Source organism: Periplaneta americana, chromosome 9, assembly GCF_040183065.1.
Source record: "Periplaneta americana isolate PAMFEO1 chromosome 9, P.americana_PAMFEO1_priV1, whole genome shotgun sequence".
NCBI classification, from domain to species: Eukaryota; Metazoa; Arthropoda; class Insecta; order Blattodea; family Blattidae; genus Periplaneta; species Periplaneta americana.
This window is the reverse complement of record NC_091125.1, coordinates 159,278,868-159,298,660: the sequence shown is the minus strand read 5'-3', so window position 1 is coordinate 159,298,660 and position 19,793 is coordinate 159,278,868. Positions and strand designations below refer to the sequence as shown.

The 19,793-nt window shown below is 40.4% G+C and overlaps 1 protein-coding gene across 7 annotated transcripts in view; it reads right to left on the bottom strand.

Annotated features, from left to right (window-relative positions):
* Positions 1-19,793, bottom strand: part of LOC138706662 (homeotic protein spalt-major-like) — a 769,782-nt gene that overhangs the window by 67,352 nt on the left and 682,637 nt on the right. For all 7 annotated transcript variants that reach the window (XM_069836208.1, XM_069836210.1, XM_069836211.1 and 4 more), the window contains exon 3: positions 3,745-7,248. In XM_069836208.1, coding sequence (XP_069692309.1) covers positions 3,745-7,030 — 3,286 coding nt within the window. In that variant the 5' untranslated portion in view covers positions 7,031-7,248. The remainder of the gene's footprint in view (positions 1-3,744; positions 7,249-19,793) is intronic.

Here is a 19,793-nt window from a genome sequence, read left to right as displayed (position 1 = left end):
AAATTGCAATGTTAATTGTTGTTTTTAAATATTTGCAAAAATTAAGTCTACTACTCCACGAAACTTACTGCATTCCTGATACAAGTAACATTAAGGAAGCCGTGAAAAAATCAACAAGATTCCAGATGCGGACGTTATTACTGCAATATGTTATATAAATAATATTGTTAAAATATTAAAATGAAAAATAAATCATTACATAAACTTACCGTTTGTTTTAAGTTCGCATTTATAGACTGAGGGGGAAAAAAAGACAGACGTATATCACGGCCTGCTGGAGTATAGTAAACACAGAAAACATTTTATAGCAACAATGTTGAAGAAAGATATTTTGGTTTTCCGAAGTTGCCGTCATTAAACAGAAACCAATATGGAGATTTCATTGCAACTAATTAGAAATTCGTCTTTCAGGTATGTAATAAACGGTCTTCGCACAAAATAATGTACGATACACAAGCGGTATGTTTGTTTTCATGTTCTCGGAAATTAAAAAAGCTCAACTACGTTTCGCTTTTTCAATCTTTTCCTCGACCATGAAAACGTCAACATACCGCTCTTGTAACGTATATTACTATTGTATGGTTCTGGATGTAAAACAGTCCAAACATGTTGATACACAATTTAAATGTGTACATTCTATAGAACTTGGTTCCTTTTAATGCTGAAATCCAAGAAGAGTGTATGGAGAGCCAGAAATGGGTATAAACTCAATTTGGAAAAAATATAGACTTGGCCCCTTTTGCAAATTCCTGATTCAATTATATGACGAAATAAATAATATGTGAGTTATGTTGATATAATTTAAATGTATTTCTAAAATATATTATACCTTTTTCAAAGATTATTGTGCCTTTTTTACGTGTTTGTTGCCTTTTTATGTCTGTCTATTTTAACTGTTATAAATGCAAATTCATTAGTTTCCGTCGCCCGTACTCCCACGTAAAGTTTCTATTTCAATGAATGATCTTTGATCTCAGACACTGACGTGACCCAATGATTTTCGTCGTCTATTTCAATCGCTTATACACAGAAAAGTTTCTAAGCAATTTAATTGAACTTACATAGAATCGTTCAGAATAACTCTCACTATTAACTCAATAAATAACAACCTCGCATGTCCATGAATATTCGGCCTGGATACCGTAGTCGGTATAGCGCTGGCCTTCTGTGCTCGAGCTTGCGGGTTCGAACCCGGCTCAGGTCGGTGACATTTAAGTGTGCTTAGATGTGACAGGCTCATGTCTGCAGATTTACTAGCATATAAAAAAACTCCTGCGAGACAAAATTCCGGAACACGGCGACGCTGATGTAACCTCGGCAGTTGCGAACGTCGTTAAATAAACTATAATTTGGTTTTCCATGGATATGGGAGCGCATGCGCAATGTGCATCACTTCTGGGATTCCCTTCGCATATTATAAAAGATTACGATGTAGCCTACGAATAGCTTTTGGTATGGATTTGTGTAAAAATAGTTAACATCCACTTCAGCCATATAGGCCTAATTCATAAAAGTGAATAGATACCTCACATTTTTGGGTTATGAAGAGAGACTTCTGCAATTTATGTCAGGCGTTCTCAACCTGGTGCTCGCGGTATTTGGTGCTCTTGTCATGCGAGTAAAGAAGTGCTCGCGAGCATGAACGTTCCGGATATGCTTTTTTAAATTCAAATTTCGTTGTATGGTCCGGAATAAATAGTGTTCCTATCCGTCCATTATAATATATTAGGAACCTGACAGGCCATCTCGTATATCATAGTGTAGAACCCTTTTTCAATTCAATGTGGACTCAATCAGAAAAATCAAGATTATTCAAGAGAATACCATAACTCCTCGAGCTGAACTTCAATTGACAGATCTCCAATCCTCCCTAGTGCTGAAATATTTGTTTTAAAAGGTGAAATTCATTTCCTTTTGGGGAATAGAAGATACAAAAAGACTCCAAAAACTGCTAAGTTTTTCTCTTAAGATTCCATTTATCTTATTATATTTGGCTAGTGATTCTTGGATTTTTATCATTTTTAAAATCTGTTATATATTCCCCAAATATTTAAAACTTCTGTCTTGTTCTATGATTTTGTAACTTATAACAATCTTTACTCTTCTGATCTGCTTGCCTTGAAACGTCATGGATTTAGTCTTGATTGTTGATACTTTCATATTATACAATTCACCTAAGTCAATTAAAATGTTAGGAGGATCTTTGTAGGTCTGAAATTAAAATCTGATCTTCTGCATATAAAATTGTACAAAGTTGTTTTATAGGGGCTATTAATATCCATTGAAGAAAGAAAATAGAAAAGATTGGAGAAAGTGGGTATTTGCAGCGAAAGATCTGCCCTTGGGCAGAACACTAAATGAATGAATATCCCTTTTGGACTAGTGGATTTCCATAATTTGACAATCTGATCCAGATATACATTAAGGAGTTAGGTACTACAACTTACAGCAGTAAAATTTTGGAAATATTCAGCATTTTTTTTTCTCCATTACTGTATCTTGTGCAATAATGAAAATTAGTATGTGTAAAACACTGTCCTTCTGCTATATGAAAAAAATATTTTTACAGTTAAAAAAAGCTACATTTTTTTTTTCAAAATTCAAAATTCACTGTGCAATGATGAAGCGTTTCCCACATAACTCAAAAACTATCCAACATTCTGTGATGAAATTTTTTGTGTGTATTTATGTATGTCATATATACAATACGATGCAAGATCACTTCTCTACCTTTGATAGATTGTTTGATAAAAAATAAATTCATTTTAAAAATGGTAAAATTTCAGTATCTTCTTCTAACACAAAATAAAAAAAATACTGTTTATTAAGGAATGTAATTGAAAGAGCATGGAATTGTAAACATGAGTTTCAGCAATAAAATAAAAGAGAGAGAACATGAAAAAGTTAACAAGTTTATGAGCTATGAGGGAAACGCTTCATCACTGCACAGTGAATTTTGAAAAAAAAAAATATATATATATAAATATAAATAATTTTTTTAAATCGTAAAAATAATTTTTTCCTGTAGCAGAAGGTCAGTATTTTACACCTACCAATTTTCATTATTGTTCATTATTTCATACAGTAATGGAGAGAAAAAATGTTGAATATTTCCAAAAATTTTACTTTCGTAAGCTGTACCTAACCCCATAAAGAGCAAAGGGGACAGTCCACAACAATTAATTAATTTTATAAAATATCAAGAAATGGTGAACACGTAGCTTACTTTTGATTTTGCTCAAGTAGTTAATGTCGTAATATTTTATAAGAAAAATTTAATTTAAGTATTTCTGTTATTATGATTGGTAATATGCTGTATTTCATGTTCGCTTCGAAAAAAGTGTAATAGTATATTACGATACAAGATTGAGAAGTGCGTTTTACAAAATCGAGGCAATGTTTGGAAAATGAGCAGAGCGAGTTTTTCAATTTCCGAGATTTTGTAATGCACTTCACAAACGTGTATTGTACAATATTTTTTGCACGATCATATTTCTAAATTGCAAAAACAATATATTTTACATTGAAAATTTAGAGCAATATTATTCCAAAGCCTTCGCAAAACTGCACTGTAATGGTAATTAATATAGTTTTATGTTATGAAGAAGGTTACCCTGGCAACAAGTTTATAACTTCCAAGGCCTAACAACAACAGCTGGTAAACACGATCGTGCAAAAAACAATACTGTGATGCAGTGTACGTGTGGGGCGGGGGCGGGAGGGATAGACGGGATGCCTGCCTACCTGCGGGTCCGACCGCCAGTCCGATGGGGCTGAAGGCCGTCGACGTTAGGACCGACGACGTGAGCGACGAGAGGGCCGAAGTCATGAGCGGCGAGGACCCCGTGGTAATGGAGCCGGGGGGCAGGAGGCCGAATCCCGAGAACACGCCGGGGCCGATGCCGGCCGACGCCGACGGAGGTGCGGGTCCGGGGGCGGGTCCTGCTGCCCGGGGCGTCAGGTCGAGCGCCCCTAGCGAGTTCGACTCGGAGGGCGCGGGGCTCCCGGGCTGCTGCGACGACGGGGGGCGCGGGACCTGGAGCGGGGTCGGAGGCTGCGGCGGCGGCGACGGCGACGCGCGGACCTCCGACTCGGCGGGGCTGCCGCCGGGCGCGGGCGACTTGTCCCCGTTCATGGGCGTGGGGGTGGACGACGTCTTGTTGAGCTCCTCCGCGGACCGCGACAGCCCCGACGCCGACAGCTGCGACGCCATGGTGGTGATGGTGCGCACCTGGTTCTCCAGGGCCGCCAGGGACGTGGAGAAGGACGGCAGCTGCTGCGGGCCGCTGCTGTTGGTGTTGTCGTCCTCCAGGAAGTCGTGCTTGTCGTCCTTGGGCTCCTTGTCGCGGTCCCTGTCCCGCTTCTCTTCGAAGTCGGGCTTGAGGCCCAGGTGGAGGCCGGGGGGAGGCAGCGGGGACATCCCCGGCAGGGGGAAGCCCTGCGCGAGGAAGGGACTGACGGAGTTGGGCAGCGGGAAGGAGGCGGCGCCGGGCGGCGGGTACTCCTTGATCTCGGCCGCCTGGATCTGCTCGGGCGTGAGGTCGGTGGGCTCGCCCGTGTGCAGGCGGATGTGCTGCTGCAGCACCAGCGCGTTGGTGAACTTCTTGTGGCACACGGGGCACTGGTGCAGCACCCGCATGGGCGGCTTGGCGCGGTGCACGCCCATGTGCGTCTTGAGGTTGCCCTTGGTGGTGAAGGCGCGCCCGCAGATCTTGCACTTGAAGGGCCGCTCGCCCGTGTGCGTGCGGTAGTGCATCTGCAGCGCGCTCTTGCACGACAGCACGCGGTGGCAGATGACGCACTGGTTGGGGTCCGTCAGCTTGTGCTCGATGTTGTCCACCAGCTGCTGCAGCTTGGACGTCTCCGAGGTCTTGGTCACCTCTATGAGGCTCTCCCACGAGTTGTCGTTGCTGCCGGGGCGCGGCAGCAGGTTGGTGTAGATGGCGGGGTCCTTGGCGGGGTCCACGTCGTTGGGTAGGGAGATGGGCCCCACGGAGGTGTGCAGCGTGGTGATGCTGCCCGAGGACGTGCTGCTGGGCGGCGACACGGTGTGCGGGAAGGGGATGGAGGGCGGCAGGCGCTGTCCCACCGCCGCCCCCAGCTGGCCGACGCCCAAACCCAAACCCATACCCATGCCCATGCCCATGCCTACGCCCGACCCCGACCCCGCGCTCTTGCTGGACAGGTTCTCGGGCTGCTCCTGCAGGCTGTCCTCGTTCTGCGGGCTGTCCGGCTCACCCATCAGCATGTCCTCGTTGCTGTACTTGCTGTCCAGGCTGCAGTCGTCGTAGGGCGGGGGCGAGGGGTAGTGTTCCATCTCGTGCTCCTGCTCCATGTCCGCCTCGCCCTCCACCTCCGGCTCCTCCTGCTTCGGCGTCAGCCTTTCCGCGGCGGCCACTTCCTCGGCGTCGCGACGCTCCGGCCCCTCTTGCGGCTCCTCGTCTAGAGGCTCTTTCTTGTATTCCTCCCGCGGGGGCGGCGACGGCTGACTGGGGGGCTTGCTCAGGTTCTCCGGCACGTCTTGCTCCATGCGTTGCCCGAATAGCGCGGCGGGGTGTGGCAAGAGGGGCTTGGGAGGCGGCGGCGCCGGCGCCGGCTCGTGTGGTTGTCGGTGCGGGGGCGGGTGCGGCGGCTGGTGCAGGTGGTGCGGCATGAGGTCGTGAGGCGGCGGGGGGCGGTACATGGGCAGTGCGGTCGGCGGGAAGCCCGTGCCGGCGTGGAACGGGTTGTGGGACTGGTGGGGCGGCGGCGGGTGGTGCGGATGGTGGGGGTGGGGCGGCATCCCCGGGGACATGCTCTGGTGGGAGCCCATCTGGGCCAGCAGGGGCGGGTGGTACTTGTCCAGGTGCTCCGGCACGGGGTTGGGGTTCATCTTAATGTGCGGGAACTTGGCCGTGTGCCTCTGGAAGTGTACCTTGAGGTTGCCCTTGGTGGTGAAGCGACTGCCACACACATTGCACTTAAAGGGACGCTCACCTGTGTGCGACCTGATATGTATCTGCAGCGCCGAGTCGCTGCCGAACACCTTGCCGCAGTAGCGGCAGCGGTGCTTGAAGAAGGGCTCGTTGCGCCCGCCCGACTTGGAATCGTAGGGTGACAGCGAGTTGGACTTGCCGCCGCTCTTGCGGAAGGCGAGCTCGTCCGCCAGGTTGTTGGCCAGCAGGCCCTGGCTCGCGTTGTCCAGCACCTCCTGCGCGCGCCGCTGCAGCATCTCCAGCGTGTTGGGCTCGTTCAGCGGCGGCGGGTCGGGGTTTGTGATGATGGACGCCGCCAGCGACGACGAGATGGAGCACAGCGACAGCTGCGGCGGATGCGCCGGGGGGGACGACGTGGGCGGCTTGGGCGCGCCCAGGGGCTTGGGCGTCTCGGACCCGAGATGCGACGACGATGACGACGGCGGCGTCTGCTGGGGCGGCGGCTGCTGCGGCGTGGAGGCCGGCTGCGGCTGTTGCGGCGGGGGCGGCGGTTGCGGGTGCGTCGCTGGGATGGACTGCGTGGTTGGCGGCGGGGGCGGCGTCACCTCCTGCTGCTTCGCCGGCGTGGGCGGCCGCGAGGGCTTGGGAGGCGGCGGCTGCACGGGCGTGGGCGGCGGAGGCGGCGACACGGGGCTGCCCTCCTTGGAGCGCGTGATCTGCAGCTGGTGCTGCAGCTGCTGGATGAGCGACATCTGCATGACCTGCTGGTGCTGCAGCGTGAAGAGCGTGGACTGCAGCACCGCCAGCTCCTGCAGCGCCGCCGCGTTGTTGGCGTTGTTGGCCATGGTGGTCGCCGCGAACTGCGCCACCGCCACCTTGGTGTTCTGCAGCGCTTCCAGCGTGACGTGGCCGGCCGCGGCGGGCACGGGGGGCAGCGGGAAGGGGAAGCCCAGCGGAATGTCGCCCTCCTGCATGTCGGCCTCGCCCTCCGTCTCGCCGCCCTCGCCGCTGTTGTTGTTCTCGGCGTCTTGACGCTGGCGTCGCTCCTCCTCGAGGCGCTTGCCCCCCTCGCCGCTCGCGCCGTCCTCGTCCTCCTCGTCGCCCGTGGCCATCATGTCCTCGGGATCCGACGACGGGGGCTCTTCCGCCAGCCCCAGCACTAGTGTCTTGCGGTCACAGTCCTTCTTGTGCTCTATGAACTCGGATAAGTCTATGAACTCGGCCTGGCAGTTGCCGCACACATGCTCGTCCCGGGACTGTCTCCGGGCTGACTCACTGTCCCCGCCTCCACTGCCCCCGCCCTCGTCTTCTGAACCCGAGCCGGAACTCTCTCCTGCAAGCAGACACAAATCAGTCATTAATATTGCTGAGAAGTCTTAAAAATGTTTTTATTATTTTCAGGAAGATGTGTGGTTCGTGGTGCCCCAGTACTGTACGTCGAGAACTTCACGAAAGTCGATCAAGAATCAAATGTGCTTTGGAAGGTAAAGAACCAACACTACATTAATATGAAGGAAGTATTGAATTACATTTCTGGAATATTTAGCTGTGTTCTATATAGTATTGTGGTGCGGTATGTATATTTAGACATAATTGGGAAATTGCTTTGCGTGAATATAGTCTAATGTCTTTTCAGATATAGTACTGAAATTTTACCTTGGTCTTGAGCTTTTTCATGATAGAGAATAATAAGTTATTCAAGTGAATTAGAATTTACTTTAGTCGAAAGAAAGTATTGTAGTAAATCGTTTGAAATATTGAGATATTTCTTGGATATGACATTGTGGTAGGTATTTTAGACACAAAAGTGATAAGTTTTACTTCAACACGATACATCATTTGAGTGAATAATTAGAAACAAAAGTAATAAGTTTTTACTTCATCAAGATTAGTTATTTGATTTAATAATTAGAAACAAAAGTAATAAGTTTTTACTTCAACACGATAAGTCATTTGATCCAACATTTAGAAACACAATTAACAAGTTTTTACTTCAACACAATTAGAAACAAAAGTAATATGTTTTTACTTCAACACGACAAATCGTTTGATTCAATAATTTTATTAGAAACAAAAGTAATAAGTCTTCACTTTAGCAGGATGTCATTTGATTGAATAATTAAGCTTTTACTTCAACACGATAAGTCATATGATGGTATAATTAGAAATAAAAGTAATAGCTTTTACTTCAACACGATGTTATTTGAAGTTTTTACTTCAAGATGATGTTGTTTGATGGAATAATTAGAAACAAAAGTAATAAGTTTTTACTTCAACACGATGTCGTTTGATTGAATAATTAGAAACAAAAATAATAAGATTTTTACTACAACACAAGTCAGTTCATTCAACAATTACAAACAAAAGTAATCAGGTTTTACTTTAACACGATAAGTCATTTGATTCAATGATTAGAAACAAAAGCAATCAGTTTTTACTTTAACACGATAAGTAATTTGATTCAATGATTAGAAACAAAAGTAATCAGTTTTTACTTTAACACGATAAGTCATTTGATTCAATGATTAGAAACAAAAGTAATCAGTTTTTACTTCAACACGATAAGTAATTTGATTCAATGATTAGAAACAAAAGTAATCAGTTTTTACTTTAACACGATAAGTAATTTGATTGAATAATTAGAAACAAAAATAATAAGATTTTTACTACAACACAAGTCATTTCATTCAACAATTAGAAACAAAAGTAATCAGTTTTTACTTTAACACGATAAGTCATTTGATTCAACAATTAGAAACAAAAGTAATCAGTTTTTACTTTAACACGATAAGTAATTTGATTCAATGATTAGAAACAAAAGTAATCAGTTTTTACTTCAACACGATAAGTAATTTGATTCAATGATTAGAAACAAAAGTAATCAGTTTTTACTTTAACACGATAAGTCATTTGATTCAATACTTAGAAACAAAAGTAATCAGTTTCTACTTTAACACGATAAGTCATTTGACTCAACAATTAGAAACAAAAGTAATCAGTTTTTACTTTAACACGATAAGTCATTTATTTCATTCAACAATTAGAAACAAAAGTAATCAGGTTTTACTTTAACACGATAAGTAATTTGATTCAATAATTAGAAACAAAAGTAATCAGTATTTACTTTAACACGATAAGTCATTTGATTCAATAATTAGAAACAAAAGTAATCAGTTTTTACTTTAACACGATAAGTCATTTGATTCAATGATTACAAACAAAAGTAATCAGTTTTTACTTTAACACGATAAGTAATTTGATTCAATAATTAGAAACAAAAGTAATCAGTATTTACTTTAACACGATAAGTAATTTGATTCAATAATTAGAAACAAAAGTAATCAGTATTTACTTTAACACGATAAGTCATTTGATTCAATAATTAGAAACAAAAGTAATCAGTTTTTACTTTAACACGATAAGTAATTTGATTCAACAATTAGAAACAAAAGTAATCAGTTTTTACTTTAACACGATAAGTCATTTATTTCATTCAACAATTAGAAACAAAAGTAATCAGTTTTTACTTTAACACGATAAGTCATTTATTTCATTCAACAATTAGAAACAAAAGTAATCAGGTTTTACTTTAACACAATAGGTCATTTGATTCAATGATTAGAAACAAAAGTAATCAGTTTTTACTTTAACACGATGTCATTTGATTCAATGATTAAAAACAAAAGTAACTTGAGCAGTTTTTACTTTAACACGATAAGTCATTTATTTGATTTAATGATTACAAACAAAAGTAATCAGTTTTTACTTCACTACGATAAGTCATTTGATTGAATAATTAGGAACAAAAATTAATGAATACAATCAACTTATAAATTAGGTGTTGCTAAAAGTGTATGAAACTTGGTGATGCCACAGATGTGAAAACGTTCTTTTTTTACATAATGAAGGAATGTGTTACTTCAACGCGATGCCATTTGATTGAATAATAATTAGAAACAAATAACATTATAACTTATTTATATCGAGTTCACTTAAACAGAACTGAGAAGTAAATTCTCTTGCTTGCAGTGATATATAACTCGACTTGAACAAAGTGACTCTCTCCCGCATGTAAGAAAGTAACATTGTAACTTCAAATAGCCATGTTTTCGTGTAGGATTCAAAGTTTACGAATTTGGAAAAGGAAATGCTTTGCGGCATAATAAAATATGAGTTTGATTTGTTGGAGGTGTGAATAAAGATTGCTTCCTCTCGCTCACTGTCCCGAGAGCCAGTAGTCCGTGACGGTTACGTTTGGAAATCCCAACGCCGGTAGTTTTTTTTAATCTTTATTTATAGATGCTCGGTCATGTCGCTCACTGAAGCATTTCCTATTGTCAGCACTTCGTCCAGTGTCAAACTTGCTGTGAATCGATAACGAATCGCTTCCCCAGTATGTATTTAACAAATATGAGAGCTCGAGATCTTTAATAAATATGTATGCTATGCCCTATTTCTACAATTCACTTCTTTTCTGTAAAGTTGTAAAATTATATTATACCCTACAGGGATAGTAAGCAAGATATAATAGTTATACATCACAAAATAAGTAGGCTACTGTAATTTTTTTATATCCCGTGAGAGAGAGAGAGAGAAAAACTCGTCCGGCCTTAATTAAGGATGACCACGAGGGTCCGGAAATTAATAGCAAACAAATATAACCAATTAAATATGAATATTGTTATAAAAATAAAATGTAATAATTAAGCACCATTGATTATCAATTATAAAATAAAATCTTAGAAGATGACTATAAAATTATACTGATAAATAAAAGATTTTATGTAAAATTATCATATCCTTAATTAAGGCCTTCTGAGTGGTATAAATGAAATTGTATAATCTGCAGGGAATCTTTGAGAATTTGCGAGATGATTTTTTGAATTTCAAAAGATGATATTGATAATTGTTTTAAAAAATTATATGTAAATTTTGGTAAAGAACTCCGAGCACCAAAAAATAAACCTGTCACTGACCAATTGAAGAGAGGGATGTTATACTTGGCACTGAGGTAGGGAATACAAGGTTCATAAATGGCCCTCTTTTCCTGATCAACTTGATGAGCTTGGTTTAGATCTCTCTCCATGCGTATAGTTGGGTCTATGATAATAGCCTTTTGTTGTTGCCTGTTTATTGCTATTATATCCGCTCGTCTTCAGAAATGCAGTGGACCTCTTCATGAACTTCCCAGCCCTTGTTCCGAAGAAGACAGGCGATAGCTCCACGGACTCTATAATGCCTGTTGTTACGCAATAACTCTCCTTTCCGACAAAAGCCAACACGTGGCCAAGAGTTTCTGTCTCGTTGCAACCTGGTTGACGGCAACACTTTGCTTTAATAGTGAAATGGTTCTTCCCGGTGAAGGAGCGCTCATACATGTTCGCAGATGGGACTTTTCGGTTGATCGAAAGAAATACGAAAAACGCTACTATGTAACTTCCTTGGGAGAATAATGAAGTTGTAAAAGAAAGATCACTTGAAAGGAACAATGATGTAAGTGATAATGAAATAGTAGTTGTTGAAGATGTTACAACAGATATATAAATTAATTTGGGGAATATTTTAGGCCCTAAATATAATTTAATAGTGTTTGTCTACATTATAATTCATATTATAAATTGCTTTACTCCAATATCCATCACTTTTACGCCAAAAAGTACCACCTCCATTTTTAAAATTGCAATAAACTCTAAATAGCACAATCAATAACAGAAATACTTCGCAGAAATAACTCAATTAACGATCTTAACATGTTGATCCATCTTAAATCCAGGTCTGAAAGAATTTACAGTCTCAAACTATTTTTTTTTGGCACACGATACATGGACACTGCTGTTTTTCACAGCACATTATTGGTTAGAAAGTTCTTCTTTGCTGTACGCGTACGGCAAAAACATTGTTTTGACTTATGATTCACAACATAATTCAACATTATTAGAAGCTAAATGTTTCACATCTGCTGGTCTAAAGCATAGCATTAATTTTGGCCCACGGTTGTATTATTCTTTAGCTGAATTACACCCAGAACTTCTAACATGTAACCCACTAACATATAACAAGAAAATTAGAAACGTGTTAATGTCTTCAATTTGATTAAATAAATTTATAGCCTATGTGTATGAATTAATCAGCCTATATTATATTTGTATTCTATAATTTCGGAATATATTTTGTTTGAAACCGAAAGTCTGGGATATGATTTCCGATGGGATATGGATTTTTCCAATTGAGCAAATCCTTGTTGTCGTACTACAGTAAATGAATCTGCTGTTGACTCTGCCTCTAACAGAAATTAGTACCAGAGGTTTTTCTTTGGAGGTAAGGGTGGAAGCATGTAGGATTGTCACCCTTACTATTACTAACACCGATTGTCTGCAAAGGTGGGAACCTTAGCCTGATAGGCGGAGAGAGAACCGTTTCCTTGAGGGGGCAAAGCAAAGCCATAGAATCCCCATATAAAGGGGTTATGGGGGACATCATTTATCTCCTCCCCCCGTTACAGCTTGACTGTGGTGCAGTATATTGGAATATTATTTAATAAAGGTATTTTCGAGAGCATGTTTCTTACAGTTTTACATCCATATCCGCGATGTTTCGGACCGAGTTGTATAGGGCTTGAACTGTAGGTCTACTACGAATTATAATAGGGCATAACTTAAAACAATCTCCTTCTTTTTCTCTCTCTTACAGAAATACATAAATAAAACTACGTAACAGTGCTAACAGGAACTTCTTTGTATGAAGTTTACCTTCCTGAAGATATCATATGAAATGTAAACTTTAATTATTTTATTTAATCTCGTCTTTAAATTTACACATTATACCGGAATCATTTTTCTTTTTTCTGCAGTGTTGTGCAGTATGTTATTCATATTTCTCCAAGTGGCGGCCTGAACACCTGCAGACTCCTAATACATGAGTACAGGTTGTTACAAAAGAAACATTATAGTGCTTCCATTCCTCAAATGAGGTATAGGAATTCTTATGCATTCAGAAATTTAAAATAAATATTATAATCCAGACACATGATCTAAAGACATTAATTCATCAATTTGAGAACAAAATCTTAATCATAAAGAAAAGCAAAAAAAAATTTTTTTGAATTCAATATTTTGTAACGTTAATAGAAAAAAAAAGTTCAGACAAGTTTGGGGGGCAGTGGCCCCCTTGACCCCCATAACTCCGCCTATGGTTACCCTTCTCCTACCTTGTGGCTTCAATGGTCTGTAATAAGGACAGGCCTAACTGACTTCACTTTGTGTTCATTACGTAAGTAATTAAAATGAATAATCCACACAGTTAAAAAGAAACCCACTCTAAAGCGCAAAACCTTGAGTAAATGAACAACAGGCCTACTAAAAACAAGGAAGCTTTCTGTAGCTTTGTGTCGAAATATGAGAACGTGCGTACTGAAACAATTGCAACGCGAAACGTACTAGTTGCTAGGAGACGCTGCGATTATTCTCTTTTAAACGAAGGTAAGTTACACAGAGGAATAGGAAGCTGTGAAACTTGCTTCTAAACCATCCATAAAAATGAACAGCCCATCGCACTGCGCCCCTTTGTAGCTCTCGTCCTGTGCATATAGATATGTTGTCTGTCAAAACTCCGCATGAAACTCGTATTTCATGTTTTTTCAAAGGCGAAATATATCATTGGCTGTTAATGGATTTCAAAAGTCCATCAGGGACGCAGTAGGGAAAAATAACATTTGATTCGTAGATATTCGCCTATAGTTCCTGTTCTATGCCTTCAAAGTAAAGCATTAAAAATCGCGCACGTTGTTTAGTCTGTTTTTTCAATGCGCGATGTAGGTTTTGGGTGTCTATTCTATGTTCGGTTCAGAAAACGCTGAATAAATGCATGTGAAATGGTCTTTAATGAAACAAGAGGTGATGATTATATTTACATTCCTCAGCATCACGAGACTACAAACGAATTGTGTTTATTTGTTTTTCTATCATCTCGTTTTTTCTCTCTCTCTCTCCCTCCCCTCTTCTACATGATGGGATTCTCTTGTGAAATTCTTTTGTTCTCCACTCCCGCCCTCTCCCTTTGCATATGCAGATACAAGTGCGCAGTTTTGAGATATATGGACGGTGTAATGAAACGCTGGACCGAACAGAGAGAGTCCCACAGGCGCCTCGTCGAGCGGAGGGGCTATGGAAATTCGGAACCGGCTTTTTTGCGGCTCTGAAACACATGTGCGCGTTGTGGAATAAAATCTACTTCTAGAGAGAAGTTCCTATCCTGCATGTGGAACGATTTTAAAACGCTCTTAATGCTTTTGTAGTACCTGTTGATTTCGTAACTGGAGATGTGTCCGTTTCAGCTATGCTGATTACAATTCCGGATAAGAAAAGGGGGGAAAAAATGTGTAACTGCGGTTTTTAGAGCGAAAATAATCACTAAATTAATAACCTCTTTTAATTAAACACATTTTATAATTAAACTTGTTAAAATGACAATTTTTATATTTCACTGTATTACCAGCGAATAGGGATTATAAAGAATGGACACTGAGAGAATTTTCCTGTGTTTTGTTTCTCTGTGAGCCGGCGTTTAGTTCCACTTTCAAGCGCTAGAGGTTAGTGTAATCGAGCATACAGAGTTCTCTAAAATTCCCCTTACAAACTTCTAGGACTTGTTAAGGGGACTGAGTAGATAATGTTTTGAATTGGAACCCATGTTCGAAAACGTATCGTTTCCGTGCTAGAGCCGTTTGAAAGCAAGCACTGCCTGAACGTACGTCACGTGTCTCAACAAGTAATATCTTCGCGATTCGTCCGCCTGCAGCGTTACATGATGAGGGGTGCTTACGTCAGATCCTCCATGGCCTCCACGATCACCGGATTTGACTCCATTGGACTTTTTCCTCTGGGGTCGTACGAAGAGTTTGGTTTATGAGACTCCTGTAGAGACAGCAGAAGATCTGGTGGCACGAGTTGTGGTCGCTGCAGGAGAGATTGCAGATACACCAGATGTGATAGAGCGCGTTTACAAAAAAAAATAATAATAATAATCGTAGGTACAATGCGTGCAACGAAGTTGGTGGTCGCCACATCGAACCGCATTTGTAGTGGATTTGAATGTTAACCATAATTTGAAAAGGACAAAAACAGTTTGTTGAACTGTAAACAAAAGTGTTTGTGACAAATGATTGTTTCCATTTTGTTTCTTTGGTTATTAATGAGCTGAATTGTAAAACAAGTGATGTACTGGGTCACGCCTCATAATAAAATAAATTACTTGTAAAAGTTATCGCGTTAAGAACATGTTTTCAAACGGCTGTAGCATGGAAACGGTACGTTTCCGGACATGGGTTCCAATTCAAAACATTATCTACTCAGTCCCCTTAACAAGTCCTAGAAGTTTGTAAGGGGAATTTTAGAGCATCCTGTATGTTAAGATAATAATTGAGTATAGAGTTGAGACACAGGATCCAAACATCGCCTACCTTATTGCATAATCCAGTAACGCTTTGCTTCAAATAAATTCAAGTTAACAGCTTTTCCTTATTTCTCAGTGGCAAACTAGTTGTAATATTTTTTTTTTTATATTTCAGATACAATAAATTATATCATAAAATAATATAATACATTATAAAATTAAGTATCGAATTCGTTTAATATTTGTATATAATATAATATAAGTATATGGTTTTACTTCTCATAAGACTTTTGTTTTTCCATTTTCAGCGCTATCAAATCATTACATATTTTAATTGTTGTTGGGGTCAACGTCTCAACTCTCATTATGAAGGAACTCTAGAGTCTAGACATTACAGTTAATGACGGATTTGTTATTTTATGGATCCAATTTATTTTATTTGAGTACATAATGTACCTAGATGTATTAATTATACGTGTTATATTTCCGCTGTGTCGACTGCTAGCTGGTGTGATGTCAGCGCCAACTCTAGGGAGAAAGCAGAATCACACGATCTAGCTGGCTTGAAGGTCATTGAAATCAGTCCGGCTACATCAAAGGTACCGACGCGAAGTGTTCATACTTAATTACCTATACGCTGGTATTACCTTATGGACTTAAAATGGTACTTTGCTTTAGCGACTAGATTCGACCTCAATTGCCGGACATCTACTATTAGGATTATTAGGTAACACAAGACCATTTTTAAATTAAGATTATGAGTTGGTATTCAAATTGCATTTTTACTTATAGAATCAGCAGTAAACCCTAACTATTATTGAGGCTTTCTTACTTACTGGCTTTTAAGGAACCCGAAGGTTCATTGCCGCCCTCACACAAGCCCGCCATTGGTCCCTATCGTGAGCAAAATTAATCCATTCTCTATCATCATATCCCACCTCCCTCAAATCCATTTTAATATTATCTTCCCATCTACGTCTCGGCCTCCCTAAAGTCTTTTTCCCTCCGGCCTCCCAACTAACACTCTATATGCATTTCTGGATTCGCCCATACGTGCTACATGCCCTGCCCATCTCAAACGTCTGGATTTAATGTTCCTAATTATGTCAGGTGAAGAATACAATGCGTGCAGTTCTGTGTTGTGTAACTTTCTCCATTCTCCTGTAACTTCATCCCTCTTAGCCCCAAATATTTTTCTAAGCACCTTATTCTCAAACACTCTTAACCTATGTTCCTCTCTCAAAGTGAGAGTCCAAGTTTCACAACCATACAGAACAACAGGTAGTATAACTGTTTTATAAATTCTAACTTTCAGATATTTCGACAGCAGACAGGATGATAAAAGCTTCTCAATCGAATAATAACAGGCATTTCCCATATTTATTCCGTGTTTAATTTCCTCCCGAGTATCATTTATATTTTGTTACTGTTGCTCCAAGGTATTTGGACTTCTCCACCTCTTCAAAGGATAAATTTCCAATTTTTATATTTCCATTTCGTACAATATTCTGGTCTCGAGACATAATCATATAATTTGTCTTTTCGGAATAATTTTTCTTAATATAGATAATTTTTTAACATAATCATCTACTTTGTGTTTTCGGGATTTACTTCGAAACCTATCTCCTTACTTGCTTAAAGTAAAATTCCCTTGTTTTCCCTAACAGTTTGTGGACTTTCTCATAACGTATTCACGTCTTCCGCACTAAGAGAAAATCTGAGCACTACAAAATGTTACTTTGGCTTCCTGAAATATGAACCAAAGTCACCGGCGTGTTCCAGCCGCCCTGGGTAAAGTTCGACAGGGATTTTTGACTAGAACGGTATGACGTAGTGAGAGTTCCTCGCTTGTTAATTAGCCGTCGAACATCTGCCGGTTGGCAGCGTCGGGCGATGTATCAAGTAAGTCTCTGGCGCGTCTTGCAGGTTGATAGGCGGCATTAAATTTACACCGGTACAGCTGACTGGAGGGTTATTGTTCGTCATTACTGCATTCATTTGCCGTGCCTTTGTTACCCTGGCCCGCGGAGCGGCCTGTGAGCAGACAGGCGGATTCCAACAGCCGCCAGAAATAGCTGTTGCCCCCCCCTCCCCGCCAGCAGCATCCCACCTCACCGGATCGTGGAATAGAACGCAGCTTTTCTGTCAAAATTCTGCAGCCACTCTTCAAATATAACTTTATGGGCGATGTCTTACGAGTAATGGAGAGGGAGTGGAAATAAGAAGAAGGGTGCTGTCGATGCGGTTATTCTTAGACGCAATAATGGATGCCACTCTATCCGAAGACAAAGGAGGTTCTCTGCCTTCCCGACATATTTCTGGAAGTTCATGGAACATCTCTTAGGCTCTTAATTTTTCTTTAAACTTTTAGCTACTGTTTTCTTTCCTAAAAACATAGTCGTCGCCTGCATTTTGGTCTCCCCGCCGTGTTTAACATCGTTTGACGAGACTCTGCAAGTTCAGTAGGGAAGCGGCAAAGCAAATACGTGCAAGAGGGTGAAGGAGTCTTTTGTCTAGAGCTGGCGGTCCGGAAAGAATTTCCCTGATATAAGAAATATAAAACAGGGAAGTGCTAACCGAGAGAAAAAAAAGTAAAGGACAAAGAAAATAAAAGGTTTAGAGAGACATCTATCTCTTTGGCTCAGAAATGTGCACTGCGATGTTTCTCGGAAAAACTTAACTGTGAGTAATGTTTTGTAGTTAAGAACTAGTGGGTGCAGGGGCTTACCCTTCAGGATTTGAACCCCAACTTGAACTAAAAAAAAATCATATTTTCATATATTTGATTGTTTCGATGTGAAGCGTCAGTGGAATTCTCTGCCGCCTGAAGTCAAGGGCTGCCGAACTTTAATTTCCTTTAAATGTAAATTAGAAAAATATCTTATGATGAGTTGCCAGACCTAACGCGTTGCAAATATTTAATGGAATGTGTTCCACTGTATTTATTATTTTTTTTCTTATTTTTATTATGTAAATAGTGTTTATTTATCACTTAACGCCAATATGTATCCCACTGTGTTGTTTTTTTTATTAATATATTTTATGTGTACATTTTATTCAATTGTCGGTTTCTGTTTTAATTATGTAAATCCCACTTAATTGTAGTCTAATACTAACATGTATACTAATGTGTTTATTTTTATTTTTACTGTGTACATTTTTTTAATTGAATTATCGGCTTCTGTTTTTATGTGATTCGTATTTGATTCTAACAACATTAATATGTATGTTTATTTTTATTTTATGAGGTAAATTTCATATAACTACCTCTTTTGATCTCATTATGCACCTACATTGTATCAGTATGTAATTACTTAATTCCGATCCAGTTTTATGTTCAACTATGTAAGCAAGTTTTAATCCTGGTTGAGTGTAAGAGAAGGCCTTACGGGCTTAACTCTGCCAGGTTAAATAAAGCCATTATTATTATTATTATTATTATTATTATTATTATTATTATGCAGCTCGCTTCCACACGTCACAGAGAGACGTATGCCATTTTACCTGAAAGCTGCCATTCTGAAAGTTCCCTGAGGCAAGCATGACTGTTGGCATCGACATGTTATGTGTTACTGGAGGCTCTGTTATGGGGCTTGTACAAGTGTTTTGTGTGTTGTACATTTTAGGCTGCTTTCTATAATAAAACACACCCCGAATTAAATGTTGCATGTTGTGGAAAAGAATTTTGGATAGCAGGTTTATGTTTTCAATCTGTGACTCTCTGATTTTACTACAAGGAATTGAAAGTAGGCCTATAGATATTATCATTTTCTTAATAAACAATTTGAAATTAATATTAAAGGTAGACATTAAGGGTGTTTGAGAATAAGGCTCTTAGGAAAATATTTGGGGCTAAGAGGGATGAAGTTACAGGAGAATGGAGAAAGTTACACAACGCAGAGCTGCACGCATTGTATACTTCACCTGACATAATTATAAACATTAAATCCAGACGTTTGAGATGGGCAGGGCATATAGCACGTATGGGCGAATCCAGAAATGCATATAGAGTGTTAGTTGAGAGGCGGAGGGAAAAAGATCTTTGGGGGAGGCCGAGAGGTAGATGGGGGGATAATATTAAAATGGATTTGAGGGAGGTGAGATATGATAGAAACTTGATTAATCTTACACAAGATAGGGACAGATGGCGGGCTTATGTGAGGGCGGCAATGAACCTACAGTTCCTTTAAAAGCCATAAGTAAGTAAGTGATATTGATATTATTTATTAATGGTTCAAAAGTACATAAACTTAATCTTGAAACTGATACATTCACAAATAATGATAATACACAATATTTACACAATTTAATAACAAATTTTCTATCATATAATTATTCAACTTATGTTGGTTTAACTTACACTTACTTCTGGTTTTAGTGCAAGTTTTCACCTTATCGCATTTATTTTTTACACATTCAAAACTTGTTTACATGCTAAGATGGAAATTCTCATTTTTTTTCTATAATAAACAAGTGTATATAAATCGT